This window comes from Mycothermus thermophilus, assembly GCF_041956435.1.
Source record: "Mycothermus thermophilus strain CBS 625.91 unplaced genomic scaffold VTJ04scaffold_5, whole genome shotgun sequence".
NCBI lineage: Eukaryota > Fungi > Ascomycota > Sordariomycetes > Sordariales > Chaetomiaceae > Mycothermus > Mycothermus thermophilus.
The window spans coordinates 54,871-79,738 of NW_027191431.1; the positions used below are offsets into that span (position 1 = coordinate 54,871).

Sequence of the window (24,868 nt, forward strand, 5' to 3'; positions counted from 1 at the left end):
CGTCTCCGGATGCTCCGTAGTGAATAGGCTACGTATGAGTGGTAACTATGTACATCTGTTGGCCTAACGTTGACGAGTTTCGGAACAAACCGAAAGATCGGCTCGGCAGAAGATTCGGCAAATCTTCCCTTGCGAGATATGCAGCGGAGGATTTCCGGCTTCTGGATCAACGTATGTACATTGACAGCTCTGCCGCCAAGTCCATACGCTGTGCGGATACCTGTGTTGGTCGAGAGGCTGGACGCCGGTGCTACGAAGAAGAACAATTTTGGACTTCGGTAGGAGAGCAAGCGTCAAACTGGAAAGCCCGGCGCTCCGGAGCTGAATCTCCGTTCGTGTGTCAGGATCCTGGCCGAAACAGTGATCGCAGCGCCGACCGCCGTTCTGGCCGCCGTTCAGCCAATCACATGCGTCAGAGAACCGGTAGTGGGTCCCATCTCAAGCATTGATGATGTCTTGGCCGTGACTTTCGCTCAACTTTGAGGAAGCTGACATTCACCGTTGCGTCTCTGCCTCGGCCTGCCTCAGCCCATGGTTTCTTAGCAATCACCCAGGCGCCGCCCAGAACGAGTTCTCAAGAAAAGACCAAGCATTCCAGACTTATCAAATCCTGAAAGTAAGCGCGGCGATGTAGTTAGAGGCACCAACCAAGTGTGGGCAGGGAAGGCCTTTGAGGTTGCCAGGTTGGCGCCAGGTCGAGTCGGTCGAGCCAACCGAGAGGCTCCGTCGTTCCCAGTCAAATACCTACAAAGATCCGACCTCTATGAACACTCCTATGGCGTTCGACGCCAAGTTTGGATAAGGGATTGTACGTCGTACTGCTCAACCATAGTTACCAGTCGAGTCAGGAAGTGAAGGAACTCTCGGATCCTAGAAGGAAGCTCCACCGTCCTCTACCATCATGGAGTTCCACAGGAGGTCTTGAGCTGCACGTTCCACGAAACAACGATGGTCACTTACTTAGTAGGAAGGAAACATTGGCTTCTTCAATTATTCACGGACAGGGTAGTCCCCCATACCAGTCTAGTTCGCGATGAGGGACAGCCTGGCTACCCACCGCAACCTAGTCGCCCTCGTCATCCAGAAGTGATTCGAAGTGATCAGTTAATGTCAAGTGGTAGGCTGAGCGAGCGGCTGTTGCAACTTGACAAACGTATGACGGCTGTGGCTGTTTTGAGCCTGGTCTGTCGAAGAGGTCGAGCCTCCTCAAGTCTTTCGTTGCCATGTATAGACTGCCGGCGTTTGGCTGGTGTTTCTCAGCTTCAAGTGAAATTGTTCTCGGGTTGTGACAAGGCCACCTCTGTTTCGACGATGTGGCGGTCGTTCGATATCTCCAGGGATTGCACATGCAAGCGACATCCTGGCTTCCCTCAAGTGCCCCTTCTTGGCGTCTTGAGTTACACTCTGGTGGCCCTAACTCTTTTGTTTGCCTCTTCTCATTGGACAACCGCTCGGATCGTGACGCGAGGCAACGCAACGGCCTTCTCCTGGAGGCTCCACAGCCTTGAAGGTGAAGCAGCATTCTGGGGGGCAACTCTCCTGTCTTCGCGCCCGCTTCCTCCAAATCCCCCACTCCTCCCAGCGAACTTCTCTCCGAGTCATTCTTTGATACCCCGGAGGTTTTCACCCCATATTCTTTTCCTACGCAGCTGCACTGCACTACCCTTCTTTCTGCCGCATCTTGTTTGCTGCGACCGAGGGTGTGTTTGGCCAGGCGCCGTTTTCAACCCCCTGCTTTCTTCCTCGCAACGACAGCCTCAACGATAGTGTGGCATTGTGGACAGGTATGATCTGCAAGAATCCTTGTGTTTCTCCTCCGGCGTTTGAACCCCTGGCGCTTCACTTAACCAAACTCTCCTCTCTCCCACGGGACCGTCTCCCGTTGCCTTCCGCTCCTTTCCCCTTTCCTCTCCCGGCCCCCTTCTTTTTCCTTCCTCCTCACCGTCGGTGCTGTGCATCATTCCGGGCGCTTGGTTGCTGACCATCGCCGTCGACTTGGTCGTGGCGTGTGCAGGCTCCATATCCATTCATTTTCGAAGACATCTGGCCGAATCTTCCGTTCTCGACTGTCGCTTAATGGGTTTATTTCGACGGTTCAGCAGGTTCTGATTCCGATACACGACGCACCCGAATTCTCTTCAACGACTTTAATTATTTGGCTTTCCGACAAGGCTGACGGGCATTGACTGCCCAAAGGAGGAGCTTCCGGCACGCACCGCCAAAGAGCAAGAGACCAAGATCTCCAAGGAGGTTTTGGGAGGGAAGAAACTTCGGGATTTGGTGTGGGCGGAACAAGAGATAGCGCAAAATGTCGAGCTATGGGGGATACAGCGATGGGGGAAGTGTCGGGGGCAAGGCGGAGAGGTCACGGTTGACGCCTCTCGCGCGCATGCTGTTGTCGGGTGAGATGACCCAGGAGAAGCAGAAGGAATTGACACCGAGAGAGAAGTTCGACCGGTGGATGGTCAACGAGGGCTACCGACGAATGTGAGTGACGACTTCTCGCGTCTTGGCTTGGGAGAAACGCGCCTGCTGACGGGTGTTTACAGTTTCGTCTTCGTCTTCATTTTCCTTCACGCCCTTGTTTTCGCCTTCGGCTTCGTCCATTACTCGCTCAAAGACAGCTTACAGATCGCCCGAGACACGTTTGGTCCGACTTTCATGATCGCGCGTTCTTCGGCCTTGGTTCTCCATGTCGATGTCGCTTTGGTGCTGTTCCCCGTCTGCCGCACGCTGATTTCGCTGGCGAGGCAGACTCCGCTCAATGGCATCATCCAGTTCGACAAGAACATCACCTTCCATATCCTCACCGCGTGGTCTATCTTCTTCTTCTCGTGGGTTCATACGATTGCCCACTGGAACAATCTCGCTCAGGTCGCAGCCAAACACAAGCTGGGCTTCTATGGGTTCCTCGTGGCGAACTTGGTGTCCGGTCCGGGCTGGACTGGGTATGTGATGCTCATCGCCCTCACTGGCATGGTCATCACTTCGGTCGAGAAGAAGCGGCGCGCCAATTACGAGCGGTTCTGGTACACGCACCACATGTTCATCGTCTTCTTCTTTTTCTGGTCCATCCACGGCGCGTTTTGCATGATCCAGCCCGATTTTGCACCGTTTTGCTCCTCGTTCGGCACTTCTGCCGTCGGAAACTTCTGGCAATACTGGATGTACAGTGGCTTCTGCTACCTCGCTGAGCGCATCGCTCGTGAAGTTCGTGGCAGGCACAAGACGTACATTTCCAAGGTCATCCAGCATCCGAGCAATGTGTGCGAGATCCAGATCAAGAAGGAGAATACCAAGACTCGCGCAGGCCAGTACATCTTCATCTGCTGCCCCGCCGTCTCCCTCTGGCAGTACCACCCTTTCACTCTCACTAGCGCCCCGGAGGAGGACTACATTTCGATCCACATGCGTGTTGTGGGTGACTTCACCAGGGCGTTCGCCGAAACTCTTGGCTGCAACTTCGACAAGAAGGGTGACTCGTCTAAGGTTGTGGGTGTCAGCCAGGATAATAACGAGGTTGACCCGGCTCTGCGCCGAGTGCTCCCGCGCGTCTACATCGACGGACCCTTCGGCTCGGCTTCGGAGGACGTGTTCAAGTACGAGGTTTCTGTCCTCTGCGGTGCCGGTATTGGTGTGACGCCCTTCGCGTCGATCCTCAAGTCCATCTGGTACCGGATGAACTATCCCAAGAAGAAGACCCGGTTGAGCAAGGTGTACTTCTTCTGGATTTGCCGTGATTTTGGCTCGTTCGAGTGGTTCCGCTCTCTCCTGCTCGCCATCGAAGCCCAGGACGTGGAGCAGCGCATCGAGATCCACACCTATTTGACGGCCAAGATCAAGGCCGACGACGCCGCCAACATCATGATCAATGACGCCAATGCCGACCGGGATGCCATTACTGGACTTCGCTCGCCGACAAATTTCGGCCGCCCCAACTGGGACATGATCTTTAGGGGTATCAGGAAACTTCATGCTCCCGGCGAGGCTGGTGTGTTCTTCTGCGGTCCCAAGGGTCTTGGTAGCTCATTGCACATCTTCTGCAACAAGTACAGCGAGCCTGGGTAAGTTCCTCCAACTTGACGTTCTGGCATTTGTGAACTTTCACATACTAACGGCTCTTACAGATTCCACTTCGTCTGGGGCAAAGAGAACTTCTGATGGCCGCAGACGCTCACGAAGTCGAACACCGCTTTCCAACATGGAGTATGTATGCGCTGGAGAGTGCACATACCTGTCACTTCGAGCATTACTCCTCGCCACCTTATCACGAGGGCGCGGGACGCCATACGCCGAGCCCGGCTGGATGCCTGTTTTCGAACCGGCATAGCCACAAGATGGTGTCTTCCTCCTGCCATCTTCTCGAAATGAACAGCCGCGTTATAGGTTCAGAGCTGCCTTCCCTGATGGTTTCGATGACACAGAAACCGGTCAGGAAGGGTCTGCAAAGGCGTGGTTGGTGTTAGTGTCTCCTCAGCGTGATATCTCCATGTCCCCTGCTCAACATTCTTGCCGATACCCGCTGGATTTGACCTGGTCTTGGGGGATATCTCTTGTCTCACCGCATCCTATTTTTTGCACATATTTGTTTTTTGGATACCAGATTAATAGAACTGGACCGATTTTGAGCCCAAGCGAGGAGAGGGACCTCACATGGTGGGGTAGATTGGGTATATAGCTGATATTTTGGAGATACATGTCTTTAGTGGTTGTTTCAACATGATATCCTTGTCTTTTTTGCCTCCGTGAATCCTAAAATTGATGGGCATTTGAGTCACCTCAGCAACTGGAAGTCACTGCACGTCATGTGAGGCTGAAAGAGACCGATGCGTGATGCCTGCTGATGAGGTGGCTATGACTGGGGGCTGGATTCCCATTAAAGTGCCCCACTTTATTTCACAGGAAGGCGCGTCACCGACGCCTTCCCTTCTCGTGCTTCGCGTCGTGCAGTGGCCTGGATCTCCAACATTTTATGTCCATCTTTCTGACAAAACCCATCCAATCTTTGTAACATCACGTCAACTGAATCGAGCGCCCTTTGTGTCCTCTATCTGCCTTTTTGATTTCCTCAACTACCTAATATTTTCCCTCCTAACCAAACACGTTTGGTCCTTCCAATCAACCATCTCCTCCATCTCCTCGTGATCTTCTCGTTGAACATCGACAACCATGGGCATCAAAAACCTCTTTTCTATCATCAAAGAGGAGGCCCCAGAGGCCATCAAGGAGAGCGACATCAAACAACACTTCGGTCGCAAGGTGGCAATTGTACGTTATGACGCTTTGCTGTGTTCTCCATGTTGCTAACGAGCCCTAGGATGCGTACGAAACAACCACAATCCAAGTTGAAGTCGTATTCTCAAACTGACTGTACATTAGGTCGATGAGCATCTACTCTTTCCTCATTGCCGTTCGATCCGATGGCCAACAACTCATGAACGATAGCGGCGAGACGACATCTCATCTCATGGGCATGTTTTACCGTACCCTCCGAATGGTTGACAACGGAATCAAGCCATTGTACGTTTTTGACGGAGCGCCACCCAAGCTGAAGTCTGGAGAGCTCGCGAAGCGCTTTCAAAGGAAACAGGAGGCTGCTGAGGGACTGGAGGAGGCCAAGGAGACAGGAACAGCGGAGGATGTAGAGAAGTTCTCGCGCCGGACTGTGCGTGTTACGAGGGAGCATAACGCCGAGTGCCAGCGCCTGCTGAAGCTCATGGGCATCCCATACATTATCGCACCTACTGAGGCCGAGGCGCAGTGTGCGGTGCTGGCACGCGCCGGGAAGGTGTATGCCGCCGCCAGCGAGGACATGGATACGCTCTGCTTCAACACACCCATTCTCCTTCGCCACCTCACCTTCAGCGAGCAGCGAAAGGAGCCAATTCAGGAAATCCACGTTGACAAGGTGTTGGAGGGTCTAAACATGGACAGGAAACAGGTACGCAGCGCTTCTTCACTGCCGTACTCGACAATTTTCAAGACTCCGCCCACTGACCCAAGATTGCAATTCTAGTTTGTCGACCTGTGTATCCTCTTGGGCTGTGACTACCTTGATCCTATTCCCAAGGTCGGCCCATCGACGGCGCTCAAGCTGATTCGTGAGCACGGCTCCCTCGATAAGGTCGTCGAATTCATGCGAAACGACCCAAAGGGCCGCTATACCGTCCCAGATGATTGGCCGTATGAGGACGCGCGGGAGCTTTTCTTTTCGCCCGATGTGCGGCAAGCCGACGATCCGCTTTGCGACTTCAAGTGGGAGAAGCCAGACACCGAAGGTCTGGTGCAGTTCCTCGTCAAAGAGAAGGGATTCTCGGAGGATCGCGTTCGCTCGGGGGCCGCCCGTCTCGAGAAGAGCCTCAAGTCGTCTCAGCAGTCGCGCATCGAGGGTTTCTTCAAGGTGCTGCCGAAGACGGAGGAAGAGAAGGCGGCGCATAAGCGCAAGTTGGAGGAGCAGCACGAGGCAAAGAAAAAGAAGCTCAAGGAGGAAAAGAAGGAGAAGGCCAAGGCCAAGGCAAAGCCGCGCGGTACGGCCTGATGGGCATCAGATAGGACTGGCTTGTTGTGGGTTTGCTTCGAGGTTGCTGGTCTCTCCACTGCTCATTCGGGGCCAGGAGTGTTGCCTTGGACAGATTGTCCTATTACCTGCTGTGTGGCTATCACCGGCGTCGGCGTTGGCGGTGTTGCGTATCGGAGGCAGAGGCTTTGCTAGTCATGGATCATGGGATAAGGGACCATTGCTGGGTCTTCTTCAACTTTGCATTATTCAACCTCCTCCATGAGAGGCACATCGCTCTGCTTGGCATTTACAGCGTGTCATCAATCAGTGATCCATCCCAACTAACAGTTCAGGAGTTCTCAGCCTTTCCTCGCCGCAAAGGCAACACCGTTTCGGCCGACACGGGTCGCGATTTTGTGTGCATCCCCACAAATGGTTCCGGCCCGGTCGACAGAATGGCGGGGCCCCAGCTTTTGCCTCGGCTCACTGGGGCGGGTAATCCGGCGCTTCCTCATTGGCTTTCGAGCATCCATGACATCAGCCGAGGACACAGCAACATTGGGATCCGTCACATGCACAATGCATGGTCGGATGAGTCCGATGAGATTAGCGCCTTGAGAAGGTCGAAGCCGACTAGGTGCAGCAGAGAATACCAAGTGAAAGGACAAGCCAACGATAAAAACACAATGATAATGGTGTTCCTTGATTGAGGTTATGAATGTCAGGACATGTTTCCATCGCGGAATCCCCGGGTTTCCGGTGTCCGGGGAAACATCCCAATTCGGAGACAATGTGGAGAGATGTGTGGCATGTAACGCGGCTGAGGTCAGTGAGAGCCCGAGTTGCCTGGCGGCGACGGAAAAAGAGTCACGACGTTCATCAAGGCACATTTCCAGCTCAGTTCTCATTTTGAAAGGCCTTTCCCAGAAAGGGCCATCAATCCAATTGAGATCGGCCCTGGCTGCCATGTGCGGCTCAGCGGGAGGTTTCAGGCCCGGAGTCGTGGCGCCCCAATTGCCTGGAATGTAGCATGGAAGGGGGCACATCTGGTGCATGTGCCCCAGATTCCAAGTTGTGGACGAGGTCTTGTTTCGGCGCATGTGATCGCTTGCTCGCAACAACTCCACTCCTCCGAACCCCGTACTTGGACGAATGCAGCCCTTTATTGGAGCGACCTGCCACCTGTTTCTCCCACCTTTTGCCGTCAATCATTCCTCTTCTCTTGATCTTTTCTTGGACACAATCCCGTCGCCGTCATCTCTTTTGTTCATCTTTTGGAAATCGCCGCATCCATCAGAGGTTTCTTGGAGCACCACCAGAACTACATAGCCATCATGTCCAAGACGTTCACCCAAGCCGAGGTCGCCTCGAAGAACAAGGCGGATGCCTTGTGGATTATTATTGACGGCGACGTTTACGACGTTACCAAGTTCCAGGATGAGCATCCCGGTACGTGTTCGATGGGCGCGCAGCGCTCACCACATTTCTTTTCCGAGATCAACCACTGACATGGACCTGTAGGCGGCAAGAAGATCCTCCAGAAGGTCGGCGGCAAGGATGCGTCCAAGCAGTTCTGGAAGTACCACAATGAGGGCATCCTCAAGAAGTACCAGAAGCAGCTGCAGATCGGCTCGCTAGACACCAAGCCCAAGGTCGACACTCCGCCGCCGCCGCCGCCTCCGGCTCCCAAGAAGGAGGCTCCCAAGGCTGCCGCTGCGCCCGCCCAGAAGGAGGAGTCTGAGGCTCTCGAGCCATTCGGCTCTCTCATCCCCTTCTCGGACCCCAGCTGGTACCAGGGCGTAAGTCACAGACTTGTTCCCGCATATAGATATGGAACCATTCTGACCAAACTGGCGCATCGCAGTACCACTCCCCCTTCTACAACGAGACTCATGCCGCGCTCCGTGCCGAAGTCCGCCACTGGATTGAGACCGAGATTGAGCCCTACGTCACCGAGTGGGATGAGAAGAAGCAGGTGCCTCCTGAGATCTACAAGGAGATGGGCCGCCGCGGCTACCTCGCTGGTCTGCTCGGCACCCGCTACCTGGCGGAATATGTGAAGAACCCCATCCAGTGCGTGCCGCACGACAAGTGGGACCTCTTCCACGAGCTTGTCCTTACCGACGAGCTCAGCCGCACCGGCTCGGGCGGCTTCGTGTGGAACGTCATCGGCGGCTTCGGCATCGGCTGCCCGCCCCTGGTCAAGTTCGGCAAGAAGTCGCTCGTCGATCGCATCCTGCCGGGCATTCTGAACGGTGACAAGCGCATTTGCCTGGCCATCACGGAGCCCGACGCTGGCAGCGACGTCGCCAACCTTACCTGCGAGGCCAAGCTGAGCGAGGACGGCAAGTACTACATCGTCAACGGCGAGAAGAAGTGGATCACCAACGGTATTTGGGCCGACTACTTCACGACGGCCGTGCGCACTGGCGGCCCCGGCATGAACGGCGTGTCCCTGCTCCTCATTGAGCGCGACTTCCCCGGTGTGTCGACTCGCCGTATGGACTGCCAGGGTGTGTGGTCGAGCGGCACCACCTACATCACCTTCGAGGACGTCAAGGTCCCCGTCGAGAACCTGATCGGCAAGGAGAACCAGGGCTTCCGCGTCATCATGACCAACTTCAACCACGAGCGCATCGGCATCATCATCCAGTGCCTGCGCTTCTCGCGCGTCTGCTTCGAGGAGTCGGTCAAGTACGCCAACAAGCGCCGCACCTTTGGCAAGAAGCTCATTGAGCACCCCGTCATCCGCCTCAAGCTGGCGCACATGGCGCGCCAGATCGAGGCCAGCTACAACTGGCTCGAGAACATCATCTACCAGTGCGAGAAGATGGGCGAGACCGAGGCCATGCTCCGCCTCGGCGGCGCCATCGCCGGCCTCAAGGCCCAGGCTACCACCACCTTCGAGTTCTGCGCCCGCGAGGCCTCGCAGATCTTTGGCGGCCTGTCGTACTCGCGCGGCGGCCAGGGCGGCAAGATCGAGCGCCTCTACCGCGACGTCCGCGCTTACGCCATCCCCGGCGGCAGCGAGGAAATCATGCTCGACCTCAGCATCAGGCAAAGCATGCGCGTCCACAAGATGATTGGCATGAAGTTGTAAGAACGAGAAGGGTGCTTTGCTTTGGTATAGTCCAAGTGGTTTTGGTTCGCTGTACAAATAGGACTTTTTTTTCTTGAGTCTAGGTCTAGGTATCTTCGTCAGGGTAATTCGAAGTTGATTCATGACAAACTTGCTCCGTGACCAACTATTTAGTCCCTTAAGATCATGGCTACTGAGGGTAGACAGATGCCGCTGAGGATTGGAAGATTGTATTAATGAAACAACAGGCTCCATGGCTGCAAGTCATGTCATGTGACTTAGCAGATATGACTAAACAAGTCCCAATTTTGCTAAGAGGAGGTATGACCACTCAAGGCGAGTCTGTCTGATGATGTCCTTGGCCTGGCATGAACACCCTGGAAGCACGAGTCAGATAACCTGAAAGAAATGGAAATGGTGACCAGCCAGTTCAGCACCGAGAGGCGTGAATCTGTAAACTTGAGACACCTTGTTGTCAATTCCGGCCAGAGGATAGTCGAGAGTCCAGATGGACTGGGGAAAACTGGCAGGACTGATCGACTCAAGAGACGAAAGAACATCGGTACGGACACCACATTTCCCCCAGAACAGCGGGTAACAACTGAGAATATGTTAGCAACCCGGAGGAAGGAAAGCTGGAAAAAGTGCAAAGCGGTGCAATGGACCAAGGATTCAGAAATAGAACAATGTAGGTGATTGGAGATAATCATTACTGCTGTTCAGAAACAGCCTCATAGATGGATCATCATAGTAGGGTGCGGTGGGATGGGTATAGAGGCTGATAGAGCACCTACCACTTAAACCACGGCACAAGTGCGGTGTTAAGGGTTAGCACAACGATAGGCCCTGGGGTATGATAGTCCTCGCTACGGGAGGTCATGTTCACTATAAAGACACGTGGGGTTACACTGCTTAGTGGTTTGTTAGCTGATGAACGGAAGAGGAGAGCTGAAGAAGACAAGCAGAAATGGTCGAGAACTCAGAAATAGAACAATGTAGGTGATATGGGTATAATCATCACTGCTGTTCATAAACAGCCTCTTGAGAAGTCATCATGGCAAAGGGGATAGTGAAGACGTAAATCAAGAATACGTACCGACTTGAGAAAGCCAATCATCCTCCGGGCAGACCAGAGAGAACCTTTTTGTGTTGATATGTAGCCCATCATAGGCAAACAAGTATCCCCATTCGTTTTCTCGCGTAATATGTACACTCCACCCACCACAGCCAAGTAGTGTTTACTCTGCATCGGGATCAGCGGAAACCGTGTGGACGTCAATGCCGTACTTCTCCTTGAGCCTCTGTCGCCTCCGCTCCTCATAGCCCGGCGGCCGGATACCTGCAGAGACAAAAGTGAGCGACGGTTCGGAGCTATGACCAGGAACTCTGCCATCGTCGAGGCATAACCAGACTTACCCCTTCCCTCCCCAATATTGGCCAGCGTCTCCTCGATTGGCCTCCGCCTGGTCAGGCGCAGCCTTTCTTTCCGCTCCCACTCCTCCTCTCCCTGGCGCGTGAAATAACCCCTCAGGGTGTTACCCGTGTATGCGAAAGTACCAATAGAGCTGCCCGTAAACAGGGACCAACCGAGAACGGACGCAAAACGACCCCCTGCGAAGGCGGAACGGAAATTTGTCAGTCCAGAACGAGAATGGATTCCAGTGTGCGGACTGTGATATTCTTACTCCGGAGACCCATGATGGAACCCGCGACAAGGCCGGCAGTAGCATCGTCCCAGTGGTCGTCCTTCTCACGCAGGTTGGCGACTGCGGCGCGGGTGAACGCGAATGTACCGCCCACAGCAGCTGCGGGGGGTGGCTCTGTTAGCAGCGATCACGGGAAGGCGGGGACAGCAAGAATGCCGAACGAGAGGTCACCCGAGGAAGCAAAGGAAGAAGCCGTACCAAAAGTGAAAATGATGTGGCCATGCCTGGTGAAGGTCGTCCAGGGCCCAACGTTGGCCTTCTCCAGGGAGTTCTTCACGGCAGCCATGAGCAGGCCGATGCTGCCGGTGATCGTGGCACCCTTGACGCCGTGGCTGACGGCATCCTTGGGTTGGTACTTCTCGTCCTCTGTCGGCGCCATGGTTCCGACTTGTGGCAGAGTGGTGGAGGAGGGGAACTCGGTGGTGTCGTTCAGTCGCGCAGCGTAGACCAAGTCGGCCCAGACGACGCAATGCGGTGGTAAATTGGTTTCGAGAGCTGGGGTCAGCGACTGTGAAGTGGGGCCGGATCAACCCGCAATTGAAGGGTTATGATTGGTGGATAAGTGGTTGTTACGCTTGACGGCAGCCATGTCCAGCGGGCGGGAGAGCTTTTGGGTTTGAGCTCCTCCGCACCTCAGGGAAACTAGATTTAACAGAAGACCAGGTAGATGACGTCTTCCTCCATGGGATCTATCTGAGCAAGGCCATTCCTGGAGCGCGTTTGGCCAAGGTCCACGACGCAGCAGCTGCTTGGTGCTTGAGGTCTCACGGAACATGTACTCTGTAACATACCGTATTGCTTGACAACGGTTTCGGCTTGGCTCTCTCATGACTCAAGACGACCAAGCAACCAGAAACCATCTCAGATGGGTAGGGTGGGAAGCTCGTTCCTTCCCATTCACAGTCTCCTCAAGGCGGCTCTTTGTTTCTTCTCTTGGACGCGTAATCACCATCATCTCTGAGACTTTGTGTACCGGAGCCTTAACTTTTCGCCTCCTGGGGTTCTGTGGCATCCACTGATGACAAGTAACTTTTTATATCATACGCCTCTTTCGACCCTTCCCCTCCATCGTCTCGTCCCGCCAACACCCAAGATAGTGGGGTTCTCATTGCCCTGGCGCTCATCCAACGGTCATCCCAACTTCACTTCGCTCAGGCTCACACCTACCTACGCGTAAACCTCGGTCATCGGGTTGAGGAATCCATCTTCAGAGGTTGGTTACCCTGCCTTTAAAGATGCCTGCCTCTGTACTTACAGGAGGAGGATAGAGTTCTCAAACAAATTGTCTGCAGCGTTTTCGCCAACTTTTCTGCCCCGCATTCGATTCACCATCGCGCCGCTACGTCCAGCCGTCGTCCTCAGGGTCATTTCGAACCCGCAACGACCCCATAGAACGTCAGGAAACTTCCCAGCCAGCCCGAGTACACCTGATTTTGGCTTTCGATCCTTGACATCTCTTCAAGAGGCTGCGGTTCAACCGAAGCTGTGTCAAAAAGTAAATACCCCACGACGATCTTCATGAACTCATGGCATCACGACTGCTCTCCCCTGACCCAAGCTATTTTCTTTTCTTACTTCTTCTCAATCTCGTCTGCCTCAGGTGCATCCGCAGAGTTATCAACCTGTCCAGACCAGACTTGGCTCATCATCTGCCCAAGCTAACTTTCCACTAGTGACAGTCACCACGGGATTAACTGCGGCCGAGAGAGGTAGGCCTAGTTCATCCTCTCTATTTGGAAACAAAAGCTCATTTTGATCCAGGTGGTCGTGTCGCCTCCCGGCTCATCCAAGACTGGCTCGCCGGACGGCCGGTCCGCGGAGCCAATAATGATGGATCGCCAACTCAGTGTCCTCTTCTGCGCGTGTTCCCCCCGAGGCCTGACGCCGGCCCCGACCATGACCTTCTCATCATTTCGTCGCAGAGCTACGATGAGTCACACGATCCCGACGGTCTGGGCAAGTCACTTGTATCATGTATGTGCAGGTACTGCCGCTATCATTTCGCTTTTCACATTTGGCCCCCTGCCTACGATGAGAACACAAGCCACCTACAGCACCATTTCCAACTCGAAAGTGCTGAGTGGCATAACGTCTCCGATTTGGCCCTCCAACAACCTCAGCAGTCGAGCCAATACCAGGCCCAGTTCCGGTACGTGTGTACGGTCTGCGGCGTCGCCATTAATCTCGACATATCGCTTCCTCGGTTGAAGCCGGAATGGATTAAGAAGATCATGGATGAGGCTAGGGTTAGGAAGTCGCTTAAGTTGGCGAGGGAAAAGGACCCTGGCCGCTATGCCGACATCGTTGGAGACAAGGAGACTGCCATTTTGACTGGTGCCTTATTCACCTTGAATCAATATCTCAAAAATATTGTCGAGGATGATGGCAGGGGACCCCGTAAGAGGATCTCACGTCGCAACAAGACATTTCAGGTGCAATTTGGCCTCGACTGCGATTCCATCTTTGAGTATCTGGGATTCGAACTCGACCAAGATCCCACCACCGGAGAGACATACTGGTTACCTCCGCGGTTGCAGCCTCAGGAAGGAAAAACACCCCTCGGCTCGGAGAGGGCTTTCTACGAAGATGTGAGGAGCGAGGTACAAAGTCTGCTTGACGACAGGCCACCCGATGGCCATCCGGTTGTCAGACCCGTCCTCTCCGCCAGAGACTCACTGGAGAAGGCCCTCCGATGCGACAAGAGTCATCGGTCTGTCAGCACGCTGCCTGCCATTCCGGAAGAGGCTCCTCATTTCGAGGCCTTAGGTGTCCCGGTTGATGCCGACGATGCACTGCTCGAGTTTGCTTATAACAGGCAGGTAGCCACGGACCCGAAGAATGCCCGGAACTACCTGGAGGCTTTGGGCAACATCGCCGCTCGCCGATCAGAAGATCTGCAGATGTTCGTCTTCTCCGGTCAAGAAGCACTTTCTAGACAAGACTGGGAGCAGCCTCCTGGGGTGCCGCCTCCCCCTCCGGACTCTTGCGAGAAACCATATTCCCATTTCTGCCTGAGGAGAGACTGCCCCGAGGGCCCTGCTTACTTCATCCAAGTCTACCGGACATTTCGGGATCAGTCACCTGCCCAGAAACATGACCATCGGCTCGCTTTGCTTGAGATCGCCATGGACAGAAACAGCGACGAACTGCGACAAGAAGCCCTGGGAACGTCCATGGACCTCCAAGAAGCGTGTCAGTTCCTTTCGGTTGACCCAGCATGGCCCATGGAAAACATCGCAGCCATTGCACAAACCATGGCGTCGGTAAGTTGCATGACCTATATCTTTGAACAGAGAATGCTCAGTACTGACGTTGATTTAAGGATTCAATTCCTGGCCGAACTGCTCTTGTCGTACTGGCTCTGGAGGCCATATCAGCCAGTCGACCCCAAGATGACCCCAGTCGCCACGGATTTGAGAACATCTTGGCTGAGCTACGATCTAGTGTCCAACCCCTACTGGGACAGTCCAGTTCAGTTGTTTCTCCTGGACAGGATAATGACTTTGATCGTCCGCGCGAGGTGGTGGATCTTGACTTGCCCGTTGGTCTCGTGAATCTCCGAAACACCTGCTATCTCAACAGCATTCTCCAATACTTCTACTCCGTGAACCTCGTCAGGGAACTTGTCAGCGAGGATTTGCCGAGTATTGAGCCAACGGAGGAGAATCTCCGCAACATTCTTCGTGTCACCAGCACCAATCAGAACAACAGCAGTAATGCGGCTTCCGATCAGTCGGCAGGTGATGCTGGTCTTGAGGCTGGGAGAGCGTTTGTGGGATATGAGTGTAAGTACACTTTCCTCCTTCATTCAGTTTGGTCCCACGGACGCATGCTTATTCTTGATGCCCAGTCACTCGCGAATTGTCCGTTCTCTTTCGTGAACTTGATGGGACCGGTGACGTTTCCATCTCCCCAAGGCAGCGGCTCGCAAACGCCGCATTACTCAGGCCGGGGATACTCGTCCCGACTGATAAGTCAGCCCCTGTTGCTGCGACGAAACCCCTACCAGAGCCCCCGAAGGAAACGTCACTGGAACCGCCCAAGGAAACATCACTTCCCGCCACTGGGGACACACCTATGGCCGATGCTGATAAATGTGACGTCGCTAGCATCAGCAGTTCACAGACGCTCGTGGATCACCCAGACGCGCAGATGATGGAAGACAACGAAACCTTGAACGACAACATTACGATTGTGGATGGACCTGGCGAATCCAAACCTGATCCCGTTGTCAACAGCATGGGCGATGACACTGTGAAGAAATCGAAACTCACAATCGAAGAGCTCGCCGTGGAGCTTGACAAACCGAATGTTGGATCTGACCAAATGGACGTTGATGAGGTCATGGGCAATGCAATCGAGCATTTACGATCAGCCTTCAAAATCTCCCATGCTGGAAGATCCGACACTGACCCTGATCCGATAGAGAAGGCTTTCTTTTCCACCTTCATTGACAATCGGAAGAAGATCGGCGAAAGCAACTGGACCCGAACCAAACGGTCTGACCGTTGGGTAACGGCATTTCCTCCTCGCTCGGGCACTCACGATTTGTACAGCGCCCTGTCAAACTCATTCGACCTTGAGTCCATGCCGGGGAGCCTTTTGTCCTTCACCACCATCGAACGCCCTGCTCCACACTTCCACATATGCATCCAGCGAAACGACGGACAGGGAAAGAACGCCAATCCAATCATCATCCCGGATATGTTGTACCTCGATCGGTATATGCATACGGAGGATCCAGACTCGGAACTCTTCAAGAAGAGGAAGCGTTACTGGGACATCACGGCGCGACTCAACCAGCTGGGAAAGGTTGGAGAAAGGGATCGTCCGGGAGCGGCCAGCACGGAATCACGGGCTAAGAACCCTGTTTTCAACCCTCCACCGAAACCTGATGAACTCACCGTCGAAGAGGTTGATGGATACGTGGTCATAGCGGCTCATGATTCGCTTGCATCGAGCTTACAGCACTTGCCCGGGGACACGCCTGTCGGACAATCTGACAGCGAGGAAGACACTCTGCATTCAGACCTGCAGGACCTGTTGACAAAGTATGAAGTTGTCCGGTCCGAGGCCCCTGAGAGGAGTGCCGAATCTGCGCCTCCGAATTTCGACAGCGCCCCGGCTCTGAGTGAATCCAACCTAGGTGAATTTTGGGACCAACTCTCCGCCGAAGAGAAGGCCGAGAGAGAAGCCTTGATTTCCGAGCGTGATGGATTCTTCGACGATCTCCGCGAGGTCCCCTACCGCCTCCATGCCGTCGTCTGCCATGCGGGAACCACCGCCAGGGCCGGTCACTACTGGGTGTGGATCCACGATTTTGAGCGCGACGTCTGGCGCAAGTACAACGACACGGTGGTTAGCGTCCATTCTGCTGAGTTTGTGTTTGAGCAGCTCAATACCAAGGGCGAGCCCTACTATCTCGCCTATGTCAAGGCCGACGAGGTCGAGAACTTGGTCAGCATTCCGCGCCGGAAACCTCAGGTGCCGCCACCCGTTCCCCCTCGACCTCGGACCGCCTCCGAGGTGCCGGTGGATTCCGCAGTTAATGGCGTGACGACATCGGTGGAGCAAGTCGAGGATGTGGACATGCAACCACCGCCGTACAGTTGGTGAGGGTTGTCGTGTGGCTCTTGCTATGAAGAACAGCGGACATTCGAGATGATAAGATTGAGACCATGGAATGAGGCATTAGGCTTTTAGAGGGGGGAGTCAGGTCCATGGAGTGGCCACCACATGGTGGAGATTGAGAGGACCTGCATAGGCATCTCCTGTTCTTTGACATTGTGTATCGGTATTGTCAAGTGACCTGGGCCGTCGTTGTGCTCAAGCTGCGCCCTGGGTTACCTTTGGGGTTGGCGAGGCCTCAGTGAAGACCAACATGACGACAGAAGAGCTCAACGTACAGATATGAGGATATGAGGTACTTAGCCCCAATGGTGGTAGACGTGACTTGGTTGCTACGCACCTTGAGGATAAGCTGTGATTAATTTCGTGGTCGTCCCAAGGCCGTGATAGGTGATCTGGTTACGGTGGCAGAAGTGCACTTGACCCAAGTCGAGATGGACAACATATGACATTCCCTAGGCTTGAAGTGCTGTGCGGACCCTCCTTGAAGTGCGGACATGTAAGAGGATTTGAATGAGGCACAAGAAAACTTCAATAACTCGCACAATTAACTAGGTACTATGTATGAGCCGTTTACCATAATCCATCCTCAACGCCCAGCCAGGTTTAGGAAATACCCTTGGTCCCAAGCCATGATGCAGTGAACATGTAATCTTCTCTCACACGAGTCCCAGGGCAAAGCGACACTCTCACGGTCCGACAACGCTCTGCTCCCCGCTTGGTCCCATGTCCACACAGAGGTTTGGACTAGATTGATCAAACAGGGAGCTCAACTACACCTCTCACAAGGCCTTGATGCTTTGGAAGAAGGGGTTCGCGAGCAACTTTTCATCCGCAGCTACCAGCTCCTTCAGGCGCGCCACCATGTCTTCCTTGGACATGGACCCAGCCCGGACCTCGTCCTTCCAGCGGACGAGCACATCCTTGAGCAGGGCGCTGCCCTCCTCGACGTCGCGCTTGGTGTACTCCCCGCCGGCGGCGGCGACGGGCGCCTCGCCCGCGTCGTCGTGCTTGCTTGAGGAAAAGTCCTCGAGCTCGTCAGCCTTGCGTTTGGCCATGCGCACCACCTTGTCCGGGAAGCGCACGAGCTCGGCGACGTGGATGCCGAAGCTCTGGTCGCAGACGCCGGGCTCGACGCGGTACAGCAGGGTGACCTCGCGCTTCTCGCCGGGCTTGGGCTTGGAGCCGGAGGCGGTGCTGGCGCCGCTGATGTGCGCCGTGACGTGCAGGTTGCGCACCTGCGGGTACTGGTCGGCCAGGGCGGTCAGCTCGTGGAAGTGGGTGGCGAAGAGGGCGAAGCAGCGGATCTCGCGGACGATGTGCTCCGAGATGGCCCAGGCGAGGCCGAAGCCGTCGTAGGTGGAGGTGCCGCGGCCGAGCTCGTCGATGATGATGAGGCTTTCGGCCGTGGCGGATTTGAGGATGTTGGCCGTCTCGAGCATCTCCGCCATGAAGGTCGAAACGCCCTTGAGCTGGCTGTCGCTGGCTCCGACGCGCGCCAGGATGCTGTCGAAGATAGTCAGCTCGGCAGAGCTGCACGGCACGAAGCAGCCAATCTGCGCCATGAGCGCGATGACGCCGATCTGCCGGATGTAGGTCGATTTGCCGCCCATGTTGGGGCCGGTGATGATGAGGAACGATGACTTGTCGCGAGTGAGCTCGACATCGTTGGTAATGAACTGGACATCATCCTGCATCTCGAGGCACGGATGCCGCGCGTCTTTGAGGATAGTTTGACCCTCCCCGCGGGGGTGGATCTTGGGCCGGACGTAGGCGGTGGGCGCGTGGACAGAGCAGTGCGCAAACGACACGATCACGTCCAGGTGTGCGATGACACCGGCGAGGCGCTCGAGAACAGGGCAGTAGGAGGCCGCGACGCCGACGACTTCAGCGACGAGGCCGCTCTGTGTCCTGTTGTAGGTCTGGGAGAGCTGGTCGAATTCGCGGCGATAGGCTTGGAGTGTTTTCGTTGTGAAATAGACGCCGTTCTTTTGTGTCGAGCACTCGAGATATTTCGACTTGTTCCGGATGCAGCCAGCCTCAGTCCGGGTCAGACGTAAGCACCATCCGTGAACCTTGTGGTTCTCAAGGAATATCTTCTTGTCCCTTTCCTGACCCAGATCCCTGGCTGCTTCCGCAAACTCTCTGTCCATGTCACTCCGCAGCTTATCCAGCTTCTTGCGGATGATGCGGAGGCTGTCATCAAACTCGGGCTTGATGATGAATTCGTGGTTGTCCAAAGCGTCCAGGTCGACAGTGGTTTCCACCATCTCCTGCAATTTGGCGAGGCTGTCGGACAGCTCGCGCAGCTTGTTCGTATATGCCTCGTCGAGAGGATCACGGTAGGTTTCATCCATGACACCCTCCAGGGTGCCCAGGAAGCCAGGAAGGCGGATGACCACCTGATATACCCTCACAACATCCTCGAGGTTCGCCTTGTTGCGTTGAAACCGCTTAGCCAAGCGATAGAGGTCTGGGATAGACCTGAGATGCTCCTCCTGCATCGTCTGGCGCAGCTCAGTGTCATTGGCGAAGGCCTCTACGAGTTGTTGGCGCTTCTCAATCTCATCCTTGTCCATAAGCGGCTGCTTGAGCCACTGCGCAAGTAACCTGCTGCCGAGCGGCGTCTTGCAGTGATTCAGCAGGCCGAACAGGCTCATGGTCTTGGACCCATCCCTCGCTCCTGGCATAAGGTTGAGAGCCTTAACAGCTGCGGCGTCGAGCTTCATGAAGTGGGCGAGATCGTGCTGGTAGAGCTGGTACTGGCCGAAGTTCGAAGGATCGTGAAGGACACCGAGATATTTGATCAGAGCGGCAGCTGAGCCCATAGCGAGTTTGAGTTCGGTCTGCGGGAGCAGGGTAACGGACCTCTCATCCTTCAGCAGCCGCGCCAGATCTTGTTCGATATCCTTCGTCCCGAAGTCGGACACAGGACGTTCGGAAATAGCCACTCCGCAACTGTCAATAATCTGCCTGAGCTTGGCAAGCTCTGGGTCCTTCTCCTTGTCTGCCTTCTCGAATTGGATCAGGCACTCCTTGACGCCTAGCTGGATCAGCAGGGCTTCGAAATTGGAGTAGAGGTCATTGTCCAGAAACTCGCTAACACCGAGCTCCCTGACACTGGCATCGGCAAAGCACACGCCGACAGACCTTGCCTCGGAGGCCTTGGCCGAGATCTTGACGGCCAGGATCACCGGGGCGCCCTCAGCCAGGTTGCCAATGTCATCCTCGACATCCTGAAGATTGCCGGGAGAAGCCTCCTTCACAATCTTCCAGTTCATGCGACCGTTGGGGCTCGCCCAGATCTCAACCCGCTTGCCGAGCTTGCTCAGGGCCTCGCGGAGGAACTGTCGGAAGACAGTGACTGTCATGGTGACGGAGGGCAAACCGGTGTGGTCATTGCGGCCGAGCTGCCGGACGACTGATGTCGTCTTGTAGACCTGTCATGGCGTGTCAGAAATTTGGTGGTTGGTGAAGGATGGGACGAGGAATCAGGACGGGGAGAACGGACAGTACGCGCGATGAAGTTGGCATTTTCGCCATGTGCGGTGTACCAGTCGCCTCGGTCGAAGATACGGATCACATCATCGCCTACGGCAGGGAGAGATTTGAAGAAGCGAATGAAGCCATGCTCGTCGTCGACCTGTCATATAATGTGGCCCGGTTAGCATATTGCGGCGAAGACAGATCGGACAAAAGACAGGCAATGGGGATAGGGGGTTAAAGCTGGAGGATTCGAACCTTGAGCTCTGGTCGGGATGACATGGTGATGGTCGTGTGGTGAATCCTGTGACAGTATGGGACGACGGCTTATGGGGGCATTGATTAGATCTGAAGTTGCAACTTTGGTCCCGATCTGCTGGAGCCGATGTGTAAGTCGAGAGTTGGCGGTGGGGGACGCGTTTCAATTAAAGTCCGGCACTTGGAGACGCGTCGACACGCGCCAAGACGCAACTTGCTTTATTCTGCCTTCACCGCCTGCGGTTTGCTGCAGGGCGCGGGGCATTCTGCCACCCTGCTCCACAATAAAGTTCTGCCCCACTTTAGAGCTTCCATCCTCCAGATCCAGATTTCTTGTCATGTCCATTTTTCCGTCTCTCTCCCAGAAGACCGTGTTTATCACCAACGTTTTCGTGCTCGCCGCACAAAATCACATCGCCAAGTGATGGACGGACTGGAACCAACTGGAGCTGATGCCCCAGCAGCAGCCAATGGGAAGCGAAAAGCCGAAACTGAGCTCGAGCGGGATGCGAAGAGGATCACCCCGAGCGAGGACCACCCTCCGACGGCCCAGGACCAGCCGATGGCGAACACTGGCACGCCGCAGAAGGAGCCTGTCATAGGCCCCGATGGGAAGCCGTTATCCAAGAACCAGCTCAAGCGTCTGAAGCGGCAGCAGCAATGGGAGGCGTACAAGGAGACCCGAAAGGCGAAGCGGAAAGAGAAGCGGCACGAAAAGCAAGCCCGGAAGCGCGCCGAGAGGGAGGCTAAAATTGCTGAGGCTGAAGCTGCTGGAATCGACCCTGCGACGGTGCTGCAGACCAAAGAGCCCTGGAAACACCGGCCTGTGCCCGTGACCTTCATCATCGACTGCGATTTCGAACAGTACATGCGCGACCACGAAATCGTGTCCTTGTCGAGCCAGCTCGTGCGCTCCTACGCCATGAACCGCAAGTCGAAATACCAGGCAGGTCTGCACTTCAGTTCGTGGAAAGGAAAGCTGAAGGAGCGGTTCGAGACCGTCCTACGGAACGCGCATAAAAACTGGAAGAATGTCAGCTTCCATGAAGGCGACTTCCGCGAGGCCGCGAAGCAGGCACAAGAACAGATGGCTGGGCCGAATGGGGGTGAGATGATCGATCTGATCAAACCGTCGGGCGACAGCACAGCCGCGACAGACCCAATTCCCGAGGGTGAGGAAGAGGGAGATGATGTTGACAAGTCAATCGTCTATCTCACCTCCGAATCCCTTTACACGCTTGAGAGGCTTGAGGCGAATACGAGCTACGTCATTGGCGGGATAGTCGATAAGAACAGGGAAAAAGGACTTTGCTATAAGAGGGCCAAGGACTTCAAAGTCAGGACCGCCAAGCTGCCCATTGGAGAGTACATGGCTATGCAGAGCCGTTACGTTTTGACGACGAACCAAGTGGTGGAGATCATGGCGAAATGGCTTGAATGCGGCGACTGGGGCAAAGCTTTCTTAGACGTCATTCCCAAGCGCAAGGGTGGGACACTGAAAAACGGACAGGGTGGAGGTTCTGAAGAACCGGCCGGGGACGCTTCAGACGGAGATTCAGGGGAGAGCTCGGATGGAGAAGGAGAGGAAGATGACGCGGATGATGCCGCTCCAAGTGCATCACTTGCCGAGAGTAACTCGGTTGCTCAGCTCCAAGAGTCAAATCTGGCTCAAGGGACATCGCCTGCACAGTAGACGGGATATAAGATACGCAGAAGAAAAGAAAGTTCTCATTACTCAGAATTGTGGAGGCGTGACGGAGTATACTTCACAGCCACTCTCGTGACCCTAGATGCTACGCCGCCGAAACCAGCCGGCTTTCTTTCTGGACATTTATAGTCATACAATAACCAAAGCCCCCTCAGAAGTCTAGCGACTCGACCTTAATCGGAACGTCGTTGTCTTCCTCGCGCTCCCTCTTAATGCCCACCTCCTTTTCCTCCTTCATCAATGCCAGGACAAAGGACCGGAAGTAGTCGATGTACGGCTTCAGACTCGTCTTCTCCCAGTCCTGGAGGTGCTTAACATCCTGGTCGTTGGGATCGTCCTTCTTGGCCCACGCATCAAACTCCGAAACAAGGCCCTGCAGCGTCGGCACCGCGAACGGATCAAATGATTCGATATTCCGGTGGTCGATGGGTACGCAGACCTGTCCGGTGCCTGGGTGGACAACAAAGGGACTCTTGAGCAAGTGGTTCAGCTTCTGCGACACACCCACATCGAGGCGCGGGTATGTGTGCTCAAGCAGGATGTCCTGCTTAGCGTCGCGAAGGTTGCGCGGATCCAGCGAGCTGCTGGCTTGTGATTGCGCCAGTGTGTCGATGTCGGCCCATTTGGACGCCGACGACCGTTCGGGTGAGGCATCCCACTTCCTACGAAGGGCCTCGCGGAGCTTCTCGTCGGGAATCTGCTGCAGGAGTGCCTCCCATTTTTCGGGTGTTTGCCATGGGTCTTGGGCCTCGAGAACGTCGCGATGGAAGTAGGTTTTGAGGATTTCGTAGCTCCGCCTGGAGGTTGCGCAGAGATGTTAGTATCCGACAAGCGATAGGTGTCATTGAGGCAAATGTGGGACATACGAGAGATGAGGATGCAGAGGCCGGCGGAGGCTGACCCGCTTTCCGCCCTGCTTGCCACCACTGAAAATGTCAAAATATCCCGTGATGGCCTTTCGCTGTTGGTCGTTCAAGGTCCTAGCCTTCTTGTCGCACACCCAGGCGTGGATACCACGACGACCCGAGAAGACCCAGAGAATGTGATTGAAGCCAAAGTCCTCCCGCAGCGCCGTGTCCATGACCTTGATGGCCATGGTTGTGAACTTCCAGCACTTGTGACAAATTTTGGTCCCACTGCAACATGTTCGAACGTCGTCGTATTCTGTCAAATCGATATCGAAACACAGCTCTTTCGCCAGGGGCTGAAATGCGGTCGAGTTGCGGAAGGTTTTACGGTCCCGAGGATCTGCTGTGTAGACAGGACCGATTTCGATACGCCGCGGCATCAACCGCAAGACGTCCTTCCGGAGCCTGCGTCTACGTCAGCATACAATCAAGCTCCGTGAAAAAGGGGCATACGGACAGGTCGGATGTCTTGTATGATTGGTAGCGCATGACGGCGTCATTGTGCAGCCATAAACTGAACTCGCGGTGCTTGAAGTCGTTTGTGGGTACGGGGCTGTGGTTTAACCACTGAAACATGAACCTCCAGGGAAAGAAGCGCTCGTAGTATATCCGCAGGAGCTCGAACGCCATGTCCTTGCTAGCTACCTCTCTACGAACTGGTCAGCATCCAGTCGACTTCCTATGAGTAGACAGATGGTGCTGGAGTCCTTACGGCGCAGGCTCTTGGGCGTTCTGGGGATTGTTGGAAGTCATGAAATCGTCATCCGACGAGTCCATGTCGTCAAACAAGTCCTCAAGTTTGACTTCATTCTTGGGTTCCTGCTTGATCTCAACACCATCATCGGTCTCGGCAGCCGCTAGAGACGGAGGTTTGGGTGCCGGCGCAGTGCCCTCCGCAACACCTTGCGCTTCGGCAACTTCAACCATCATGGCGTCCTCATCCGCCGGCGGACTGCTCCTCGCAGGAGCAGGGCCGTCTTCGTCCATTGGGGTCGGCGCGGCGATATCGCCGTCGGCCTCGGGGCGGGAAGGGTCGGAGTGCGGCATGTCGTCGTGACAAAAGGAGAGTTGTAGGGATATCGAATGCTCGTTGTCTTCGGAGCAATGGGGAGATTGATGCTTTTGACTGAATCCTTGATCCCAAGAGATTGACCGGGCAACAGCACCAGCAATGGTTGACCGTGGGGTTTGGTCTTGGTTCAGTCCCTCCTCCAAAACCCACAGGCCAGACGCGCCAAGCAATCCCGGAAGCGTGTCGCGCGTAAATTGGCGGGCCACAGGCGGCCGGCGCGTCTGGATCCACTTTTTCACCACTGGACCTACGAGGGCCCGCTGTGTTGGGAGGTAACGGCCCAGACAAGTTCCTGCTGAACCTCGGAAGTGGGGGCACCGGCTTGCCTCCCGTCCAGGTGGTTGGGCACCTTCTTGGCCGCCCCAACGTCATACCTGAAGCCAGTGTTGGCAGGGCTGGCTCCGTCAGCACCTAGACCGCCTCACTTTCACTTCTCCATGATACCTAAAGGTACGAAGTAGTACCAGGTTTTCTCTTTCATGACTCTTGGTGCCCCTCACCACTAGATCGTCTGACCCTCTCGCCTC

The 24,868-nt window shown here is 55.1% G+C and overlaps 12 protein-coding genes across 12 annotated transcripts; 7 read left to right on the top strand and 5 right to left on the bottom strand.

The window, feature by feature from the left end:
* Positions 1 to 1,155: 1,155 nt before the first annotated feature.
* On the top strand, positions 1,156 to 2,186 carry VTJ04DRAFT_7056 (uncharacterized protein; the record flags this gene model as incomplete). The annotated part of the gene is made up of 3 exons (XM_069365341.1): positions 1,156 to 1,182; positions 1,768 to 1,784; positions 2,015 to 2,186. 3 exons carry the CDS (start codon positions 1,156 to 1,158, stop codon positions 2,184 to 2,186), a joined length of 216 nt encoding a protein of 71 aa, XP_069216385.1.
* Positions 2,187 to 2,308: 122 nt separating this feature from the next.
* On the top strand, positions 2,309 to 4,161 carry VTJ04DRAFT_7057 (uncharacterized protein; the record flags this gene model as incomplete). The annotated part of the gene is made up of 3 exons (XM_069365342.1): positions 2,309 to 2,487; positions 2,550 to 4,064; positions 4,128 to 4,161. 3 exons carry the CDS (start codon positions 2,309 to 2,311, stop codon positions 4,159 to 4,161), a joined length of 1,728 nt encoding a protein of 575 aa, XP_069216386.1.
* Positions 4,162 to 4,201: 40 nt separating this feature from the next.
* VTJ04DRAFT_7058 (uncharacterized protein) lies at positions 4,202 to 4,678 on the top strand (the record flags this gene model as incomplete). Its single annotated transcript, XM_069365343.1, has 2 exons — positions 4,202 to 4,312; positions 4,376 to 4,678. The coding sequence occupies 2 exons, from the start codon at positions 4,202 to 4,204 to the stop codon at positions 4,676 to 4,678; spliced, it is 414 nt and encodes a 137-aa protein (XP_069216387.1).
* Positions 4,679 to 5,169: 491 nt separating this feature from the next.
* On the top strand, positions 5,170 to 6,538 carry VTJ04DRAFT_7059 (uncharacterized protein; the record flags this gene model as incomplete). Its single annotated transcript, XM_069365344.1, has 4 exons — positions 5,170 to 5,268; positions 5,318 to 5,322; positions 5,380 to 5,941; positions 6,017 to 6,538. The coding sequence occupies 4 exons, from the start codon at positions 5,170 to 5,172 to the stop codon at positions 6,536 to 6,538; spliced, it is 1,188 nt and encodes a 395-aa protein (XP_069216388.1).
* Positions 6,539 to 6,544: 6 nt separating this feature from the next.
* On the bottom strand, positions 6,545 to 7,032 carry VTJ04DRAFT_7060 (uncharacterized protein; the record flags this gene model as incomplete). Its single annotated transcript, XM_069365346.1, has 2 exons — positions 6,545 to 6,708; positions 6,987 to 7,032. 2 exons carry the CDS (start codon positions 7,030 to 7,032, stop codon positions 6,545 to 6,547), a joined length of 210 nt encoding a protein of 69 aa, XP_069216389.1.
* Positions 7,033 to 7,833: 801 nt separating this feature from the next.
* Positions 7,834 to 9,599, top strand: VTJ04DRAFT_7061 (uncharacterized protein; the record flags this gene model as incomplete). The annotated part of the gene is made up of 3 exons (XM_069365347.1): positions 7,834 to 7,948; positions 8,021 to 8,298; positions 8,364 to 9,599. The coding sequence occupies 3 exons, from the start codon at positions 7,834 to 7,836 to the stop codon at positions 9,597 to 9,599; spliced, it is 1,629 nt and encodes a 542-aa protein (XP_069216390.1).
* A 369-nt stretch (positions 9,600 to 9,968) lies between these two features.
* VTJ04DRAFT_7062 (uncharacterized protein) lies at positions 9,969 to 10,458 on the bottom strand (the record flags this gene model as incomplete). The annotated part of the gene is made up of 2 exons (XM_069365348.1): positions 9,969 to 10,179; positions 10,373 to 10,458. 2 exons carry the CDS (start codon positions 10,456 to 10,458, stop codon positions 9,969 to 9,971), a joined length of 297 nt encoding a protein of 98 aa, XP_069216391.1.
* A 358-nt stretch (positions 10,459 to 10,816) lies between these two features.
* Positions 10,817 to 11,663, bottom strand: VTJ04DRAFT_7063 (uncharacterized protein; the record flags this gene model as incomplete). The annotated part of the gene is made up of 4 exons (XM_069365349.1): positions 10,817 to 10,917; positions 10,995 to 11,189; positions 11,264 to 11,383; positions 11,483 to 11,663. 4 exons carry the CDS (start codon positions 11,661 to 11,663, stop codon positions 10,817 to 10,819), a joined length of 597 nt encoding a protein of 198 aa, XP_069216392.1.
* Positions 11,664 to 12,802: 1,139 nt separating this feature from the next.
* On the top strand, positions 12,803 to 16,900 carry VTJ04DRAFT_7064 (uncharacterized protein; the record flags this gene model as incomplete). The annotated part of the gene is made up of 6 exons (XM_069365350.1): positions 12,803 to 12,884; positions 12,958 to 12,993; positions 13,046 to 14,547; positions 14,778 to 15,069; positions 15,135 to 15,147; positions 15,202 to 16,900. The coding sequence occupies 6 exons, from the start codon at positions 12,803 to 12,805 to the stop codon at positions 16,898 to 16,900; spliced, it is 3,624 nt and encodes a 1,207-aa protein (XP_069216393.1).
* A 794-nt stretch (positions 16,901 to 17,694) lies between these two features.
* VTJ04DRAFT_7065 (uncharacterized protein) lies at positions 17,695 to 20,677 on the bottom strand (the record flags this gene model as incomplete). The annotated part of the gene is made up of 3 exons (XM_069365351.1): positions 17,695 to 20,352; positions 20,424 to 20,555; positions 20,654 to 20,677. 3 exons carry the CDS (start codon positions 20,675 to 20,677, stop codon positions 17,695 to 17,697), a joined length of 2,814 nt encoding a protein of 937 aa, XP_069216394.1.
* A 400-nt stretch (positions 20,678 to 21,077) lies between these two features.
* Positions 21,078 to 22,346, top strand: VTJ04DRAFT_7066 (uncharacterized protein; the record flags this gene model as incomplete). Its single annotated transcript, XM_069365352.1, has 1 exon — positions 21,078 to 22,346. The coding sequence occupies one exon, from the start codon at positions 21,078 to 21,080 to the stop codon at positions 22,344 to 22,346; it is 1,269 nt and encodes a 422-aa protein (XP_069216395.1).
* Positions 22,347 to 22,512: 166 nt separating this feature from the next.
* On the bottom strand, positions 22,513 to 24,316 carry VTJ04DRAFT_7067 (uncharacterized protein; the record flags this gene model as incomplete). Its single annotated transcript, XM_069365353.1, has 4 exons — positions 22,513 to 23,158; positions 23,228 to 23,674; positions 23,727 to 23,918; positions 23,982 to 24,316. The coding sequence occupies 4 exons, from the start codon at positions 24,314 to 24,316 to the stop codon at positions 22,513 to 22,515; spliced, it is 1,620 nt and encodes a 539-aa protein (XP_069216396.1).
* Positions 24,317 to 24,868: the final 552 nt, after the last annotated feature.